A 14,480-nucleotide genomic window follows, 5' to 3' on the forward strand; every position below is an offset into this window, starting at 1 on the left:
CATCCCCAGTCCCCGCTGCTTTCTTCTGCTCCAAGCTGGAGGCTGTTTGTGTTCGGAAGTGAAGCTGAGCTGTTCACACAAACACACCATGGATTCTAAGAGCTGAAGACATCTCGGAGATCTGACACGGCTCTTCCTCAGGAATGATGGAGGTCTTTGAGCAAATTCCCACTGAACGCGAGTTGGTTTTCCAGGCGAAAGTGTTGTGTCGGCACTTCATGCACTCCAGGATCACTCGGGAAGGACTGAGCTGGTCCCGGGTGGGAGCCACCCTTCCTGCAGCTCTCACACCTGCAGCTCTGGTGCTCCTCAAGCTGGGTGAGAAACCTGACCAACCACATCTCCATCGCTTCACTTCACCTCACAGCATGTTGCATTGAAAATAAACGTGGACCAGTAGTATAATCTCGAGTATCTCTTCCACTCCAGGGTACAAACCTGCACCTTTTCTTCGCACTATAGGGTCTGAAATGTCTCTTTATTACCTGCAGTGTGCTTCTCACCTGGAAATGTGGATATGGTGCGCTCTCAAAGCAAGATCTAAAGTACATATTGGATCTTAATGACTTTTTTTAGAATGATTTTTACATGTAGGGGAGAGCGGGGGAAACTTGGGCTAGAGGAGACCTGGGACAGTTTGTATGCCTATAAATTGGTTAAATTAATCAGGTTTGAGATTCCACCAGAAGTTAGACGTTGCCCTTGAGAGTAACTGACTTCCTTTGGAGCCCTGAAGCTGGAACCTGCAGGAAAGTTTGTGCATTTCAATATTTTATCAACTAAAGCTGGTCTTTTCTCCTTCATCTCCATTCTGTGGTGTAATATACGCTGGTGAATTGGGGGTTTCTTAGGAATTAAAGTCTGTAGCCTTGAGTTACCAGGTATAGTATTATTTATTAAACTTAAATTCTGGGGAAAAACTTTTTTTTTGCTTTTTCCCCAAAATATCCAGATAGGGAGAGTTGAGACAGTTCGTGTTACAGGTTTTTTCTTGTGGTTTAGAAATATAAAAATGTGGGCGTGTCCCTGCATGAGGATTAAACAACTTCTCATTCCTTTGTGAGAATGGAACTGTCTTGTCAAGTCAGGTTTTAGGTAAACTGACCTTTTTTTTTTTTTTTTTTCCTATCACTGTATCAGCATTGTGTGTTCATACAGTTCATATGGGGCAAGTTTTGATCATAAATAAAAATTCAACATATTAAGCAAGGGATTTTATTTTTGTCCCATATCTCATCTCAGAAAACGTGAAGTCTGAAGGCTGGTATATGTGACAAGCTGAGAAACTTAATGCTGTGGTAAGACGGTAAACACACTCTAATGTGATGTGACCTGCAAAAAATTTCACATAAACTACAAAAGCTGCGAACTCGTTATTTTAGTCTTTTGTATTTCTTTGTATCTGTACATGCACGACCCCACCAGCTCTGCTGATCAACTTATTGTGTTTTAAAGAACTGAAGGCAAACTTTTTTTAAAAAAATCAAAATTCTATTTATCTCATTTTATTAACTATAGGAATGCATTTTTGATCACTATTTTGTCACTGCTATAGCAAGTTCTGAGTGTTTGAAATTTGCTATGTAATACAGTGGTGCTTGAAAGTTTGTGAACCCTTTAGAATTTTCTATATTTCTGCATAAATATGACCTAAAACATCATCAGATTTTCACACAAGTCCTAAAAGTAGATAAAGAGAACCCAGTTAAACAAATGAGACAAAAATATTATACTTGGTCATTTATTTATTGAGGAAAATGATCCAATATTACATATCTGTGAGTGGCAAAAGTATGTGAACCTCTAGGATTAGCAGTTAATTTGAAGGTGAAATTAGAGTCAGGTGTTTTCAATCAATGGGATGACAATCAGGTGTGAGTGGGTGCCCTGTTTTATTTAAAGAACAGGGATCTATCAAAGTCTGATCTTCACAACACATGTTTGTGGAAGTGTATCATGGCACAAACAAAGGAGGTTTCTGAGGACCTCAGAAAAAGCGTTGTTGATGCTCATCAGGCTGGAAAAGGTTACAAAACCATCTCTAAAGAGTTTGGACTCCACCAATCCACAGCCAGACAGGTTGTGTACAAATGGAGGAAATTCAAGACCATTGTTACCCTCCCCAGGAGTGGTCGACCAACAAAGATCACTCCAAGAGCAAGGCGTGTAATAGTCGGCAAGGTCACAAAGGACCCCAGGGTAACTTCTAAGCAACTGAAGGCCTCTCTCACATTGGCTAATGTTCATGAGTCCACCATCAGGAGAACACTGAACAACAATGGTGTGCATGGCAGGGTTGCAAGGAGAAAGCCACTGCTCTCCAAAAAGAACATTGCTGCTCGTCTGCAGTTTGCAAAAGATCACGTGGACAAGCCAGAAGGCTATTGGAAAAATGTTTTGTGGACGGATGAGACCAAAATAGAACTTTTTGGTTTAAATGAGAAGCGTTATGTTTGGAGAAAGGAAAACACTGCATTCCAGCATAAGAACCTTATCCCATCTGTGAAACATGGTGATAGTATCATGGTTTGGGCCTGTTTTGTTGCATCTGAGCCAGGATGGCTTGCTATCATTGATGGAACAATGAATTCTGGATTATACCAGCGAATTCTAAAGGAAAATGTCAGGACATCTGTTCATGAACTGAATCTCAAGAGAAGGTGGGTCATGCAGCAACACAACGACCCTAAGCACACAAGTCATTCTACCAAAGAATGGTTAAAGAAGAATAAAGTTAATGTTTTGGAATGGCCAAGTCAATGTCCTGACCTTAATCCAATGGAAATGTTGTGGAAGGACCTGAAGCGAGCAGTTCATGTGAGGAAACCCACCAACATCCCAGAGTTGAAGCTGTTCTGTATGGAGGAACGGGCTAAAATTCCTCCAAGCCGGTGTGCAGGACTGATCAACAGTTACCGCAGACGTTTAGTTGCAGTTATTGCTGCACAAGGGGGTCACACCAGATACTGAAAGCAAAGGTTCACATACTTTTGCCACTCACAGATATGTAATGTTGGATCATTTTCATCAAAAAATAAATGACCAAGTATAATATTTTTGTCTCATTTGTTTAACTGGGTTCTCTTTATCTACTTTTAGGGTTTGTGTGAAAATCTGATGTTTTAGGTCCTTTGTGCAGAAAGAGAGACAATTCTAAAGGGTTCACAAACTTTCAATCACCACCGTATATCAGTCTATATGTCAAAGCAATGGCCGTAAACGAGATTCGCTGAGATCTGTGCGAGACCTCATAGGACGGAAATAAAACATACAGCAGAAATCAGTGACCGACATCTGCCAACGTTGTCAAAAGACGTGCGCGCCCTCTTTCAAATGCTGATGTAATTGAGCCAAAAGTTTTGTTTTGATAGCAATCAGGGAAGTTTGAAAAAAGTAGGCAGTAGTCATCATTTAAACTTTGTTTTTGTGCAATATTTCATTTGGAAAACAGTTTTCAAAATGGCGGCGCTGACACTTCACATTTCGAAGTCTCACACAAGTCTCGTGAAGATCGCACGGATAAGCGACGCCTGCCGTAGACCAAACAAGCTAAATTCAGCATGGCTAAAAACCGAATATACTTATCGGCCTAATATTTAATTACAATTTGTTGCCAATACAAGTCACGATTAGTGTTGCCACCTGTCCTGGATTTTCCTGATTGTCCCGGATTTTCATGGTCTGTCCCGGGGGGAAAAAAAAAAATCCGGGACACTGAATGTCCCGGTTTTTTGTACGTGATGGGCAAAATGTGTATTTCAACTTGCGAGCCAGCTGAGAACCAGTTTGCTTTTCCGTAGCTCGTCGTGCTAAGCGGAGCCATGTCACTTACGTCGCTGAATACGTCACTTACGTCGCTGTTTACGTCACTTACGTTGCTGTATACGTCAGTTACGGCGCTACGTTTACATAAACCTTGGCGCGAATATCAAAGCAAAAACAACACGGAAGAGGCAGCAGTAGCAGCAACAATAATAATAATAATAATAATAATGGATGACTTCACGTTTGTACAGCTGCTGCTTCTCGTCGCTTAAAAATGGCGATCTTTCGTGGTCTTATTGTTGTTGGTCTTAACAACTCCGCCCCCCCCCCCCCCCCCCCCCGGCTGACGTAAGCGGTTCTTTCCTCTGGCCCAGCAGAGAGTTGGTGCTAGCCTGGAACCGGTTTTTCTGGCCCCAGAGCCAGTTCTTTGTCAGTGGAAACAGAAAACCCGGTTCCAAACTAAGCACTGGCCCCGAACCAGCCCTGGAACTGCTTTGGTGGAAAAGGGGCAATGGAGGATGCTTGGACTGATAAAAGAAACAGACTCTCTGTTGCAATGGTGAAGGCTGAGCTTCAAGTCAGGCTAAACTTTCAGTTGTCCTGTACTGAGTTCAAGACATTCATTGAAAATCAGCCAGGACTCATAGCAGCAGCAAAGAAAAACACCAAATATAAATGGAAGATTAGGTGAGGTTTTGGTGAATTAAATGAAAGTGTAGTACATACTCCTGTATGTACTGTATGTGCCCAGTTATTCAGTTACATGTCCTCCTATGTATTTGTTTAGCCAAGAGCAGCAGAGGCACAGGTAAGCACAAGCAAAGCACACACCACACTCTAAGCAATCGGGTAAGCTGTTTGACACTACACCTTACATTGTTACATTCAGGTATTCTTAGATACAATGAAAAATTAGATTATTTTTATTCCACATAAGCAAACAAACAGAATTTAATTATGTATTCCCCTTTTACCTGTGCCCACTACTGCCCCCAGGTGTCCACAACCAAAAACTGTTGGAAATAAACCAAAATAATGAAGACCTGCTATATTATGTAAAGCAATTAACTAAACAAATAACTAGCAAAAGTGTCATTTTTACTAATTAGAGCAATGCAATTTCAGCGTAGAAGGGCGATTTTTGTCTTGGGTTAGATGTGCGAAGGGCGCCATTGCTTACAAGCAAAAAGGTCGATTGGATGGTTGAAATGTCCAGGATTTTTGTCAGACACAGGTGGCAACCCTAGTCACGATATAAGGTTACTAAAACCGAAAATGTAAATACAAAGGAGGAATGTGACAATAATAAAGAATCGTTCATAATTTACTCACAAATGTATTTATTCCACTTAAAGTGTACGTTAAACCAGCTACTGGATTTGGGACACAACGACATCCTGAACTATTTAGTATTTGGTTTCAACCTTGAAAAAAATTTGCAGCCCACTAGATGGCGCTTCACGGCCCAGCAGTTGAGAAACACTGATCTACAGGATGTGAGCCTTGTTCGAAAAAGACGTGGCCCATGTCTGGGTATCATGCGGTATGTTTTATAGGACTGAGTTCTGGCTCTTATGTGGCCCACAGACGGCTGAAGCAACCTCAGATCTTAAAGAGAATTTTTCTAAGACTTCGTGAATCATATTTATCCAACTTCTACTCAGCTAAAAGATGGGATACTTTTTGATTGTACAAATAACGTTTTTTTTTGTTTGTTTTTTTTCCTTTTTTTTGTCAGGAGCAGCATATACGTAGAGTCATGGCCTCACTTTCATTTATAAATGCATTGAGACCTCAAGAATGGCACAGGAATAGTTTTAAGCGTTAACAATAAATCTAATATAATAATTTTTATGATTCAAGTGATTTATAGGTAGCGGTCTGAGTGAATGACCTTGATGTCTGTAATGTCACAGCAGGAAGTCTATCGGTCTCATCGCCATTTCCGCTATACTAAAACACAGAACTGACTGCAACTCTGATCCTCCATTTTGAGCTAATTTATCGCCACGCCGTGCTGGCTGGTACAGTAACATGACAGAAGATGTATTTACGTTGTATTCATGGCCCAAGAATGTTCAAACTGCAAAGATTTGGACGCGTTTTGTGAGAAGTTCACGGGCACATTGGGCAGCTATGAAGTGGTCTCTCCTCTGCTCTGCACGTTTTACTGAAGACTCGTACGAGACCTCTGATCTGTTGAGGAGCGTTGGCTATAAGCCCGTATTGAAAGAGGGTGCAGTACACACAAATAAAACTACAAGGAAAGTTATTTTATTTATTTTCAAAAGGAAAGTTCAGTTGCACCAGTTCTCCCAGAGTGAGCCGAGGATTGTTGCTCAAACCTGGGACGGGACATACCGCTCAGGCGGCGACCTCCCTGTGGTTGTTGCTAAAACCAGTGACGTTCCGTCCGGGGTTTTAGTAATCGCCTGAGCCGAGCAGTAATAGCGGAGTACTCAGTATGGAGAAAATGGAGAATGAGCGAAGCAGCTGGTTTTTTTTTTTTTTTTTTTTCCTCTCTCCCACTGGATATTGCTGCCATCTTGCCTTTATGTGGAAGACGCGAATGAACGGAGAACTGAACGAACTAAAAGTCAGATTGTTTTTGAAACAATCAGCCACAAGATCAGCCTTCAAGAAGCGAGAACATAGACGGGTTATGCGCCAACTCTCATCTCATTATCTCTAGCCGCTTTATCCTTCTACAGGGTCGCAGGCAAGCTGGAGCCTATCCCAGCTGACTACGGGCGAAAGGTGGGGTACACCCTGGACAAGTTGCCAGGTCATCACAGGGCCGACACATAGACACAGACAACCATTCACACTCACATTCACACCTACAGTCAATTTAGAGTCACCAGTTAATCTAACCTGCATGTCTTTGGACTGTGGGGGAAACCAGAGCACCCGGAGGAAACCCACGCGGACACGGGGAGAACATGCAAACTCCACACAGAAAGGCCCTCGCCGGCCACGGGGCTCAAACCCGGACCTTCTTGCTGTGAGGCGACAGCGCTAACCACTACACCACCGTGCCGCCCTGCTCCGACTCTCATTTGGATAAAACAACACATTGTTTACCTACATTTAGATTAATACATGTAACTTGTATTGTGTGTTTAAGTTACCGGTATAAGATTATTTAATTTGCTTCAGAATGTGATTGTCTCATGTCATCTCATTATCTGTAGCCGCTTTATCCTGTTCTACAGGGTTGCAGGCAAGCTGGAGCCTATCCCAGCTGACTACGGGTGAAAGGCGGGGTACACCCTGGACAAGTCGCCAGGTCATCACAGGGCTGACATATAGACACAGACAACCATTCACACTCACATTCACACCTACGCTCAATTTAGAGTCACCAGTTAACCTAACCTGCATGTCTTTGGACTGTGGGGGAAACCGGAGCACCCGGAGGAAACCCACGCGGACACGGGGAGAACATGCAAACTCCGCACAGAAAGGCCCTCGCCAGCTACAGGGCTCGAACCCAGGACCTTCTTGCTGTGAGGCGACAGCGCTAACCACTACACCACCATGCTCTCTCTCTCTCATTAAAAAAAAAAAAAAAAAATATATATATATATATATATATATATATATATAAAAAAATATAAATTTTTTTTTTTTTAAAGGTTTTCTGTGCGCGGCATTAATCTGTCTTTAGCTGTGTCTGCTTCAACCTGCATCTTGCAATACGTCTGACCACAGCAAAGGATCTGATGCAAAATGCCCGTGTCCACCTGCAATCGGTCGGGTGGCAGCACGCGTCTTTCTGCCGTCTGATCTGGGCATAAAATGTAGTTTTCAGAAATTAAATTTGGTGATTGGGCCACTGAAAAATAAGCCCTATATCCGTCATCCTTGTCTTCATCCTCTTCATGTACCTCAATGCCAGAAGTGGCCCAAAAGACAAATTCCTACCAGTTTTGTGTTTTATCCTAAAATATATCCAGCTCACATTTGGCCTAGATGTGTTCAGCTGCATGTTCTCTGGGTTATGTTTCCTTTTCATGTTTTTAAGCGCATCATCCAGCCCACTCAGCAGTGGCTTTTGTTTCAGTGATTACCGTACTTCTGCACCACAGACTGCAAGAATTTAATATTATAAAGCAGGATTAAAAATTAGCCATTGATATGAAATTAATTTCAGTCTGCTCCCAGTCGAGCTTCTGTCTTTTACGTTAAATCTCTTGTGCTTTATTTCCCAGGTGATGAACTGGAGAACATACAGCCACACGTCTATCGAAACATCACCAAGCAGCTGAACATCTCAGTGCTGATGGAGGCCGTGGTGCTGGAGGCGTTTTTATTTGTTGCGACTGAAATTCTCTCCCTCGGTATGTCACTTGTGTTTTTGTTTGGGAGGCACGGTGGTGTAGTGGTTAGGTTCTGGGTTCAAACCCCATGGCTGACGGGGGCCTTTCTGTGTGGAGTTTTTGCATGTTCTCCCCGTGTCCGTGTGGGTTTCTTCCAGGTGTTCCAGTTTCCCCCCACAGTCCAAAGACATGCAGGTTAGGTAAAATACCCAGCCACTGGGGTTTCACAAGCCAGTGCATACTTAGTGCCAGTCCCAAGCCCAGATGGATTGGGGAGGGTTGCGTCACGTAGCATCAGGAAGGGCATCCGGTGTAAAACCTGCGTCAAATCACATAAGCAGATTATGATCATCCGTAACAAGATCAGCAGAAAGGTTATTTATTTAAAGCTAGACGGCCTTTCGATTTCATAAAATCGGTGAAATTTAGTCCCGTCTGAAATGTGGTGATTGTGATTTATCTGTTTATTTCTGTAATATCTCACAAAATATCAGGCCATTCTGTGGTTGGGAAGTTATTTAATTTGAGGGGATTAAAGCCAATAATGTGCATGAAATCGCTCGCTTGGCGCAGTCAAGCAGACAGAGGAAGTCCGTGTGCGCATGCGCAGGTTTACCTTCTTCTTTTGGGTTTTACAGCAGCTGGCATCCACAGTGTTGCATTACTGCCATCTACAGGTTTCCCTTTGAGCGTGCACTGACAGTTCCATCATTCTGTCGCTAAACGAACAGCTGATCACACCGAGGTGCTCGCTGAGCGCCCATATTTATTAGTTTGGTCCTGCGTTTCCTTTCCTTCGTATATAACATAACGTCTTTTCTCGCTTTCTTTCCGTTACTGTAGTCGCTCTTTCACGTTTCATTCACACACTCGCGTCCTCCATTTTTCTCTTCTGTTTCAAATTTGTATCCCACAATGCCCTGCGTGAACGGGGAAAGCCCACCACGTGATGCATGATGTAGTATCTTGAATTGAGTCATGGTGAAGCAGGAAAAAAATAGCGGAGAATTTAGGGCCATGTGGCTCTAAACTCATTGATTGTTCTGTTAAAAGAATAAAATTGGAAGTCTGTGATTTGAATTCAGTAGCTTTTGGTCACTAAACAAAAATAATTGGGTGTCGGAGGGGAATTCTTTTTATGACCTACACTTAAAATCTGAAAGGCAGTACAGCTTTAAAAGGTTTGACCTAAATTTTTCCCATATTCCACCTCTATACTACAGCGAAATGATGAAATCGGCCACATACTTTTTTTTAGTGTACAGATCTTATGTTAATTTTTATATATTTGCATGCAGTTAATATCATGGACATAATTAAACTGGAATCTTTGTCATTTTCATTGGCGAAAATCTTATTTTCCAGTTATTTTCTTTTTGTATATGAAATGCATAAAATCCACAAAAGGAGCTAAAGACTTCATGTATCATTACATAAATCCAGAAGCTGATCATTGATGCTCAAAGTCCATCTGTACTGAAGTAACCGTTGAGAACGGAATTGACGTGACGTCCCTGGAGGCCAGTTTTGCGAAACCCCCTTCCTTGAGTCCTTTATTAGATTATTTTAACCACTCTGCCCTGATGAAGAATAATTACTTAACCATATAAGTTATGTTGCAGAAACTTTCCAAGCCCATCCTTATCCTTCAGACGTAATATTCTGGAAAGTCCTTTCAGAAGAAGCCATATAAGGCCGTGCGGTGTGTCCGCTGTTGGCACTGGTGGTTTTGCGTGCCTTTCTTGGCTCCACTGACCGGACCTGAGTCTCTAAAAGCTCTGTGACCTCGGCAGCTTTTTCTTACTGCCCCCTTCTCACAACCTCATAACCTTTTTAAATATTATAAATTCTGTCATCTTCTATTCCAGGATGCAGCGGCTGGTACTGAGGACATACCGAGATAATCAGCTTGCTCTTGGTCTGAAACCCTGAGCACCCGTTTGAACACGTCCTCGTCAGCTCACCCTGACTGTTCCCCCTCAGGGAATCCCAGACGCCATCTTTAGAGCAGTTTGAGTATCTGAAGTGAAAGTTGTGGACCGTATGGAGGGCAGGGATTGAGTCAGTATAATGTAGAGGTTTTATATGATGCACAGTGAAAACAAAATGGAAGACAAAGCTGTTATAAATATTCGTTCGGTATTTTGAGCACCACAGTGTAAACTCCTCCATCCTCACCATAACGGAACACTTATTTACAGCTGGATTACACACTGAGTGTTGTGTTTTGAATGAATAACTGCTCTGATGGTTATATTTCTTCCTGTCAGGGATCACGTGGGGGAAAGTGGTGGCCATCTTTGCAGTGGCTGGTGGTCTGGCGGTGGACTGTGTGCGACAGGAGCGTCCGGCTGTAGTGCGTACTATTGAGGAGACTCTGGGAGAATTTGTTCGGAAAAGCCTCGTGCCCTGGCTCAGGAGGAGAGGAGGCTGGGTAATGTCTCAGGATTTACGATCTGATTTTGAATTGCATAAAAATGTTTCCTTTGTTGCAAACTAATTCTACAAGAAAGTTACAACATTTTAACTGCTGTATGATCTCGCTGTTATTCCCGGCGGCCGATCACTGATCGTTATGACTCCCGATCGCCAATCTGTTACTCCCGGCAGCCGATTGCCGTTATTCCTGGTGGCTGATCATTATTATTCCTGACGGCCAATCGCTGATCAATATTATTCCCAGCGGCCGATCGCTGTTATTCCCACCGGCCGATCACCAGCCATTATTATTCTCGATGGCCAATCGCCATGATTCCCGACGTCCAATCGCTAATCAATATTATTCCCAGCAGCTGATCACCAATCATTAATATTCCCAGTGGCCGATCTGTTACTCCCAGTGGCCAATCACCATGATTCCCGGTGGCCGATCACCGACCATTATTATTCCCGGTGGCTAGTCGCCATTATTCTCAACAGCCAACCGCTGATCGTTATTTATTCCTGGTGGCTAATTGCCGATCGCTATTTTGTCCTGTGGTCTCCTTTTGTTCATTTTAAACTCCCTTCCCGTGATATTTACAGTAATAAGTGAGGTGTTCTGTCTAACCGTTTTTGTCTTTCTTGTCTCCACACTACCACTGATTGCTTTCTGGTCACTGTATCAAGCACACAACGAAATTCAGTGCACTGCCTTACGAAATAATCCTCAGGGTCCGGTTTCACTAAAGTAGTTTAGACTGGTCTATGGGTTAAGATTGGTCTTAAGTTTCTTTATAGACCAGTCTAATGCAAGTAAGACAGTTTCACAAAAGTTAAGACTAATTTTTTAAGTTTAATTTTAGGCTTAAAAAGTAAGACACCCTCCCCCCAGTCTAATATGGGTCTAAGGGCTATAAAATTTAATTTAAAAAAAAAAAAAAAACAGTCAAGCCATAAGTGCCATCAATGTCAATAACTACAAGAAAGCTTGAAATGTTAAGGCAGTGAAGTACATTGCAAGTATGTAATACACAAATTTAGGCTATTATAATCTAACTATAAAGTATTCAATAAAGAACAAACAGTGTAATGCCAGCTTATTCATTTTATTATAAATATATATAAATAATATTAATATCAATTCATTTATGCATATAATTACATCACCACTCATCACTTATCTCTCTCTCTCTCTCTCTCTCTCTCTCTCTCATATACACTCACACACGCATTACTACATCACTCCTCCATCTGCGCGAGTCTCTTCAATTTAAGTTGCAGTCTTTCCTTTTGGTAGGCTCTTCGTGTAGTGTCACATCCGCGCAGGTACTGGGTGATGACAACTCCGAGGGTGAAGGAGCCTCAGCTTCAACGTTGCTAAGGGAGTTGCTGCTGGGTCTGGCGAAGCCGGTTACTCCGCTCTCCTTTCCTCCTTTCACTCACCAGAATAAGGGCGACTCGTCGCCATAAATGTTGATGACCATTTCGGTGGTTACTTTTAGTTTCTTCAAACCCCCTCCTCCAGTGGGGGTGTTTTTACGCACGGCAGCAACATCTCTTCTCGCAGATGGATTAACGCTATTCACAGACGACGTTATTTTTCCCCACACTTCATGTTTTTTTCTTATTGCTACATTCTTCGCTGAATTTGCCTAATAAAACGTCTTTGTAGGAATTAAATTCCTCTAATATAGCCAGATTTTCCGAGTGGCTAAACGGCACTGAACGACCACTGTCCGCCATTTTTTTTTGTTTTGAAAAGAGTCTTAAAATACCCACAATCCTTTGCAGCATAGTACGACTTAAGATAGTCGGAGTCTTAACTGCTTTGTGCAACAGTATTTGTTAGACGTCTATGCTAAGCCCGACTATACCCGCTGTCTAAGTTAAAGTCATAGTCTAACTTAGTGAAACCGGCTGCAGGTGTTTACCTTAAGCCTAGGTCACAACCGGACGTGTGATTTTTGGCCGTGTGATTTTTGGCGTTTCCCAAATCGCTGCGTTTTTTTTGTTCATGGAGAAAGACGCACGTTGGCCGTAAGTTTGTCTTGCAACCTGAAAAAAACGTAAGCGCCCGTAGTGTTTGTTTGACATGACAAAGAACCTCTGCGGCTCGAAAATCAGCACGTCACACGCGTGCCCTCCCTGCGTTTCTTGCGTTTTTTGCACGTAGACCGGCCGTAGGAGCACGTACGGCCGGTTGTGATCGAGGCATTAAGGATCCAAGACTTACAACCATGAAAGTTGTACAGACACAAGGGTTTATAAATTTTACAAGAGACAAAATTTAGACCCACTCTAATAATAAACATGCTCTCTACATTCTTGATAAATGATATGGGGTTTGTGGGTGGCTTTTTTTTTTTTTTAAATCTAAATAGTTCGTGACCAAAGACGATGACTTTTTTTTTTTTTTCTATTTGGCGTGTTTTCAGATGATTCTCCTTCATGGAGCACGTTTTGATTAGCGAATGATCATGGTGATTCAATAAATATGCAAATTGGTCAACAGTGCCATGTGACCACGCCTAACGACTTTTGACTGCTTCCTCTGGGAAAGAGTCAGTCTGACTTACACCAGCTCATTAGTAATGACCATGTCTGATTTCACCGTGTGGTTTTCCCCCCCAGAGTGACATTTTGAAGTGTGTGAGGAACGTAGAGAACCGGACTCGAACACGCTGGCTGTCGTCACTCGTACTGGCCTGGAGACACTTTGTGAAGATGATCTACATCTACCTGATGAAGTAACTGTGAGGAGTTGAGGACATTTGCACCTCTTTAGCTCTTCAAGTGCACAGAATGTGGCTGTACTCTGTATTTTTTACACACACACATCAAAACTCTGTTAAAATTCCACACGTTCAGAACAAATTTAAAAATATATCTGTAGATAGTTATAAAATTGTCAAATAATGATAGCTGTGTAATTTCATGCACTAACCCCATTCTTAAAGTAAATACATTTTTAAGTGAATATTATTTCAAAGGTACTTTAAGCCACGCCCCCTACCTGAGTCAAGAAAGTGATTTGTCTTTCCCTGTTTTTAGATCATTTTGTTTTTATATTTAAATTTCTATCTTGGAGCATTCTTGTTGTTTGAGTTGGTCTGGATCGATCACTGCTGTTTTATACTGTATAAACACTGCGCTGCTCCTGAGTGACGGTCTGAGTTTTAACTTGATTTTTACTGAGTGAATGAACTTTTGTTTATTACCTGCTTTCTCACACTGATGTAACTTTTGCACTTGTGGTTTGTATTAGATCATGTTTAGTTTGTGTGTGTGTGCGTGCTCCAATAAAGATTCACGTCTCTATTGCTTTTAATAGATTTTTCTTGAACAGTCAGAGGAGCAGAATGAATGACGCCAGAAGGAAACTTGAATCCTGTGTTCAGACTCCCAGATCAGTAAACGTCAGTAATATCTAATGTTTCACACTTGGATCATAATCAGGGGCGGCACGGTGGTGTAGTGGTTAGCGCTGTCGCCTCACAGCAAGAAGGTCCTGGGTTCGAGCCCCGGGGCCGGCGAGGGCCTTTCTGTGCGGAGTTTGCATGTTCTCCCCGTGTCCGCGTGGGTTTCCTCCGGGTGCTCCGGTTTCCCCCACAGTCCAAAGACATGCAGGTTAGGTTAACTGGTGACTCTAAATTGAGCGTAGGTGTGAATGTGAGTGTGAATGGTTGTCTGTGTCTATGTGTCAGCCCTGTGATGACCTGGCGACTTGTCCAGGGTGTACCCCGCCTTTTGCCCGTAGTCAGCTGGGATAGGCTCCAGCTCGCCTGCGACCCTGTAGAACAGGATAAAGAAAGGCACAGAAAGGCCCTCGAACCCAGACCTTCTTGCTGTGAGGCGACAGCGCTAACCATAACACCACCGTGCCGCCCCTAACTCATAATCACCCTTTACAACTGTGGTGAGCAGAAAAGCATCTCAGCAACAGCAGAAGAACACATTGGGTTCCACTCCTGC

General features: G+C 42.7%; 1 protein-coding gene across 1 annotated transcript; it reads left to right on the forward strand.

The window, feature by feature from the left end:
* Positions 1–140: 140 nt before the first annotated feature.
* On the forward strand, positions 141–13,362 carry bokb (BCL2 family apoptosis regulator BOK b). The gene is made up of 4 exons (XM_060898228.1): positions 141–318; positions 7,980–8,108; positions 10,358–10,521; positions 13,140–13,362. The coding sequence occupies exons 1-4, from the start codon at positions 144–146 to the stop codon at positions 13,257–13,259; spliced, it is 588 nt and encodes a 195-aa protein (XP_060754211.1). The 5' UTR covers positions 141–143; the 3' UTR covers positions 13,260–13,362.
* Positions 13,363–14,480: the final 1,118 nt, after the last annotated feature.

This window comes from Neoarius graeffei, chromosome 17 (assembly GCF_027579695.1).
Source record: "Neoarius graeffei isolate fNeoGra1 chromosome 17, fNeoGra1.pri, whole genome shotgun sequence".
Classification (NCBI taxonomy): domain Eukaryota; kingdom Metazoa; phylum Chordata; class Actinopteri; order Siluriformes; family Ariidae; genus Neoarius; species Neoarius graeffei.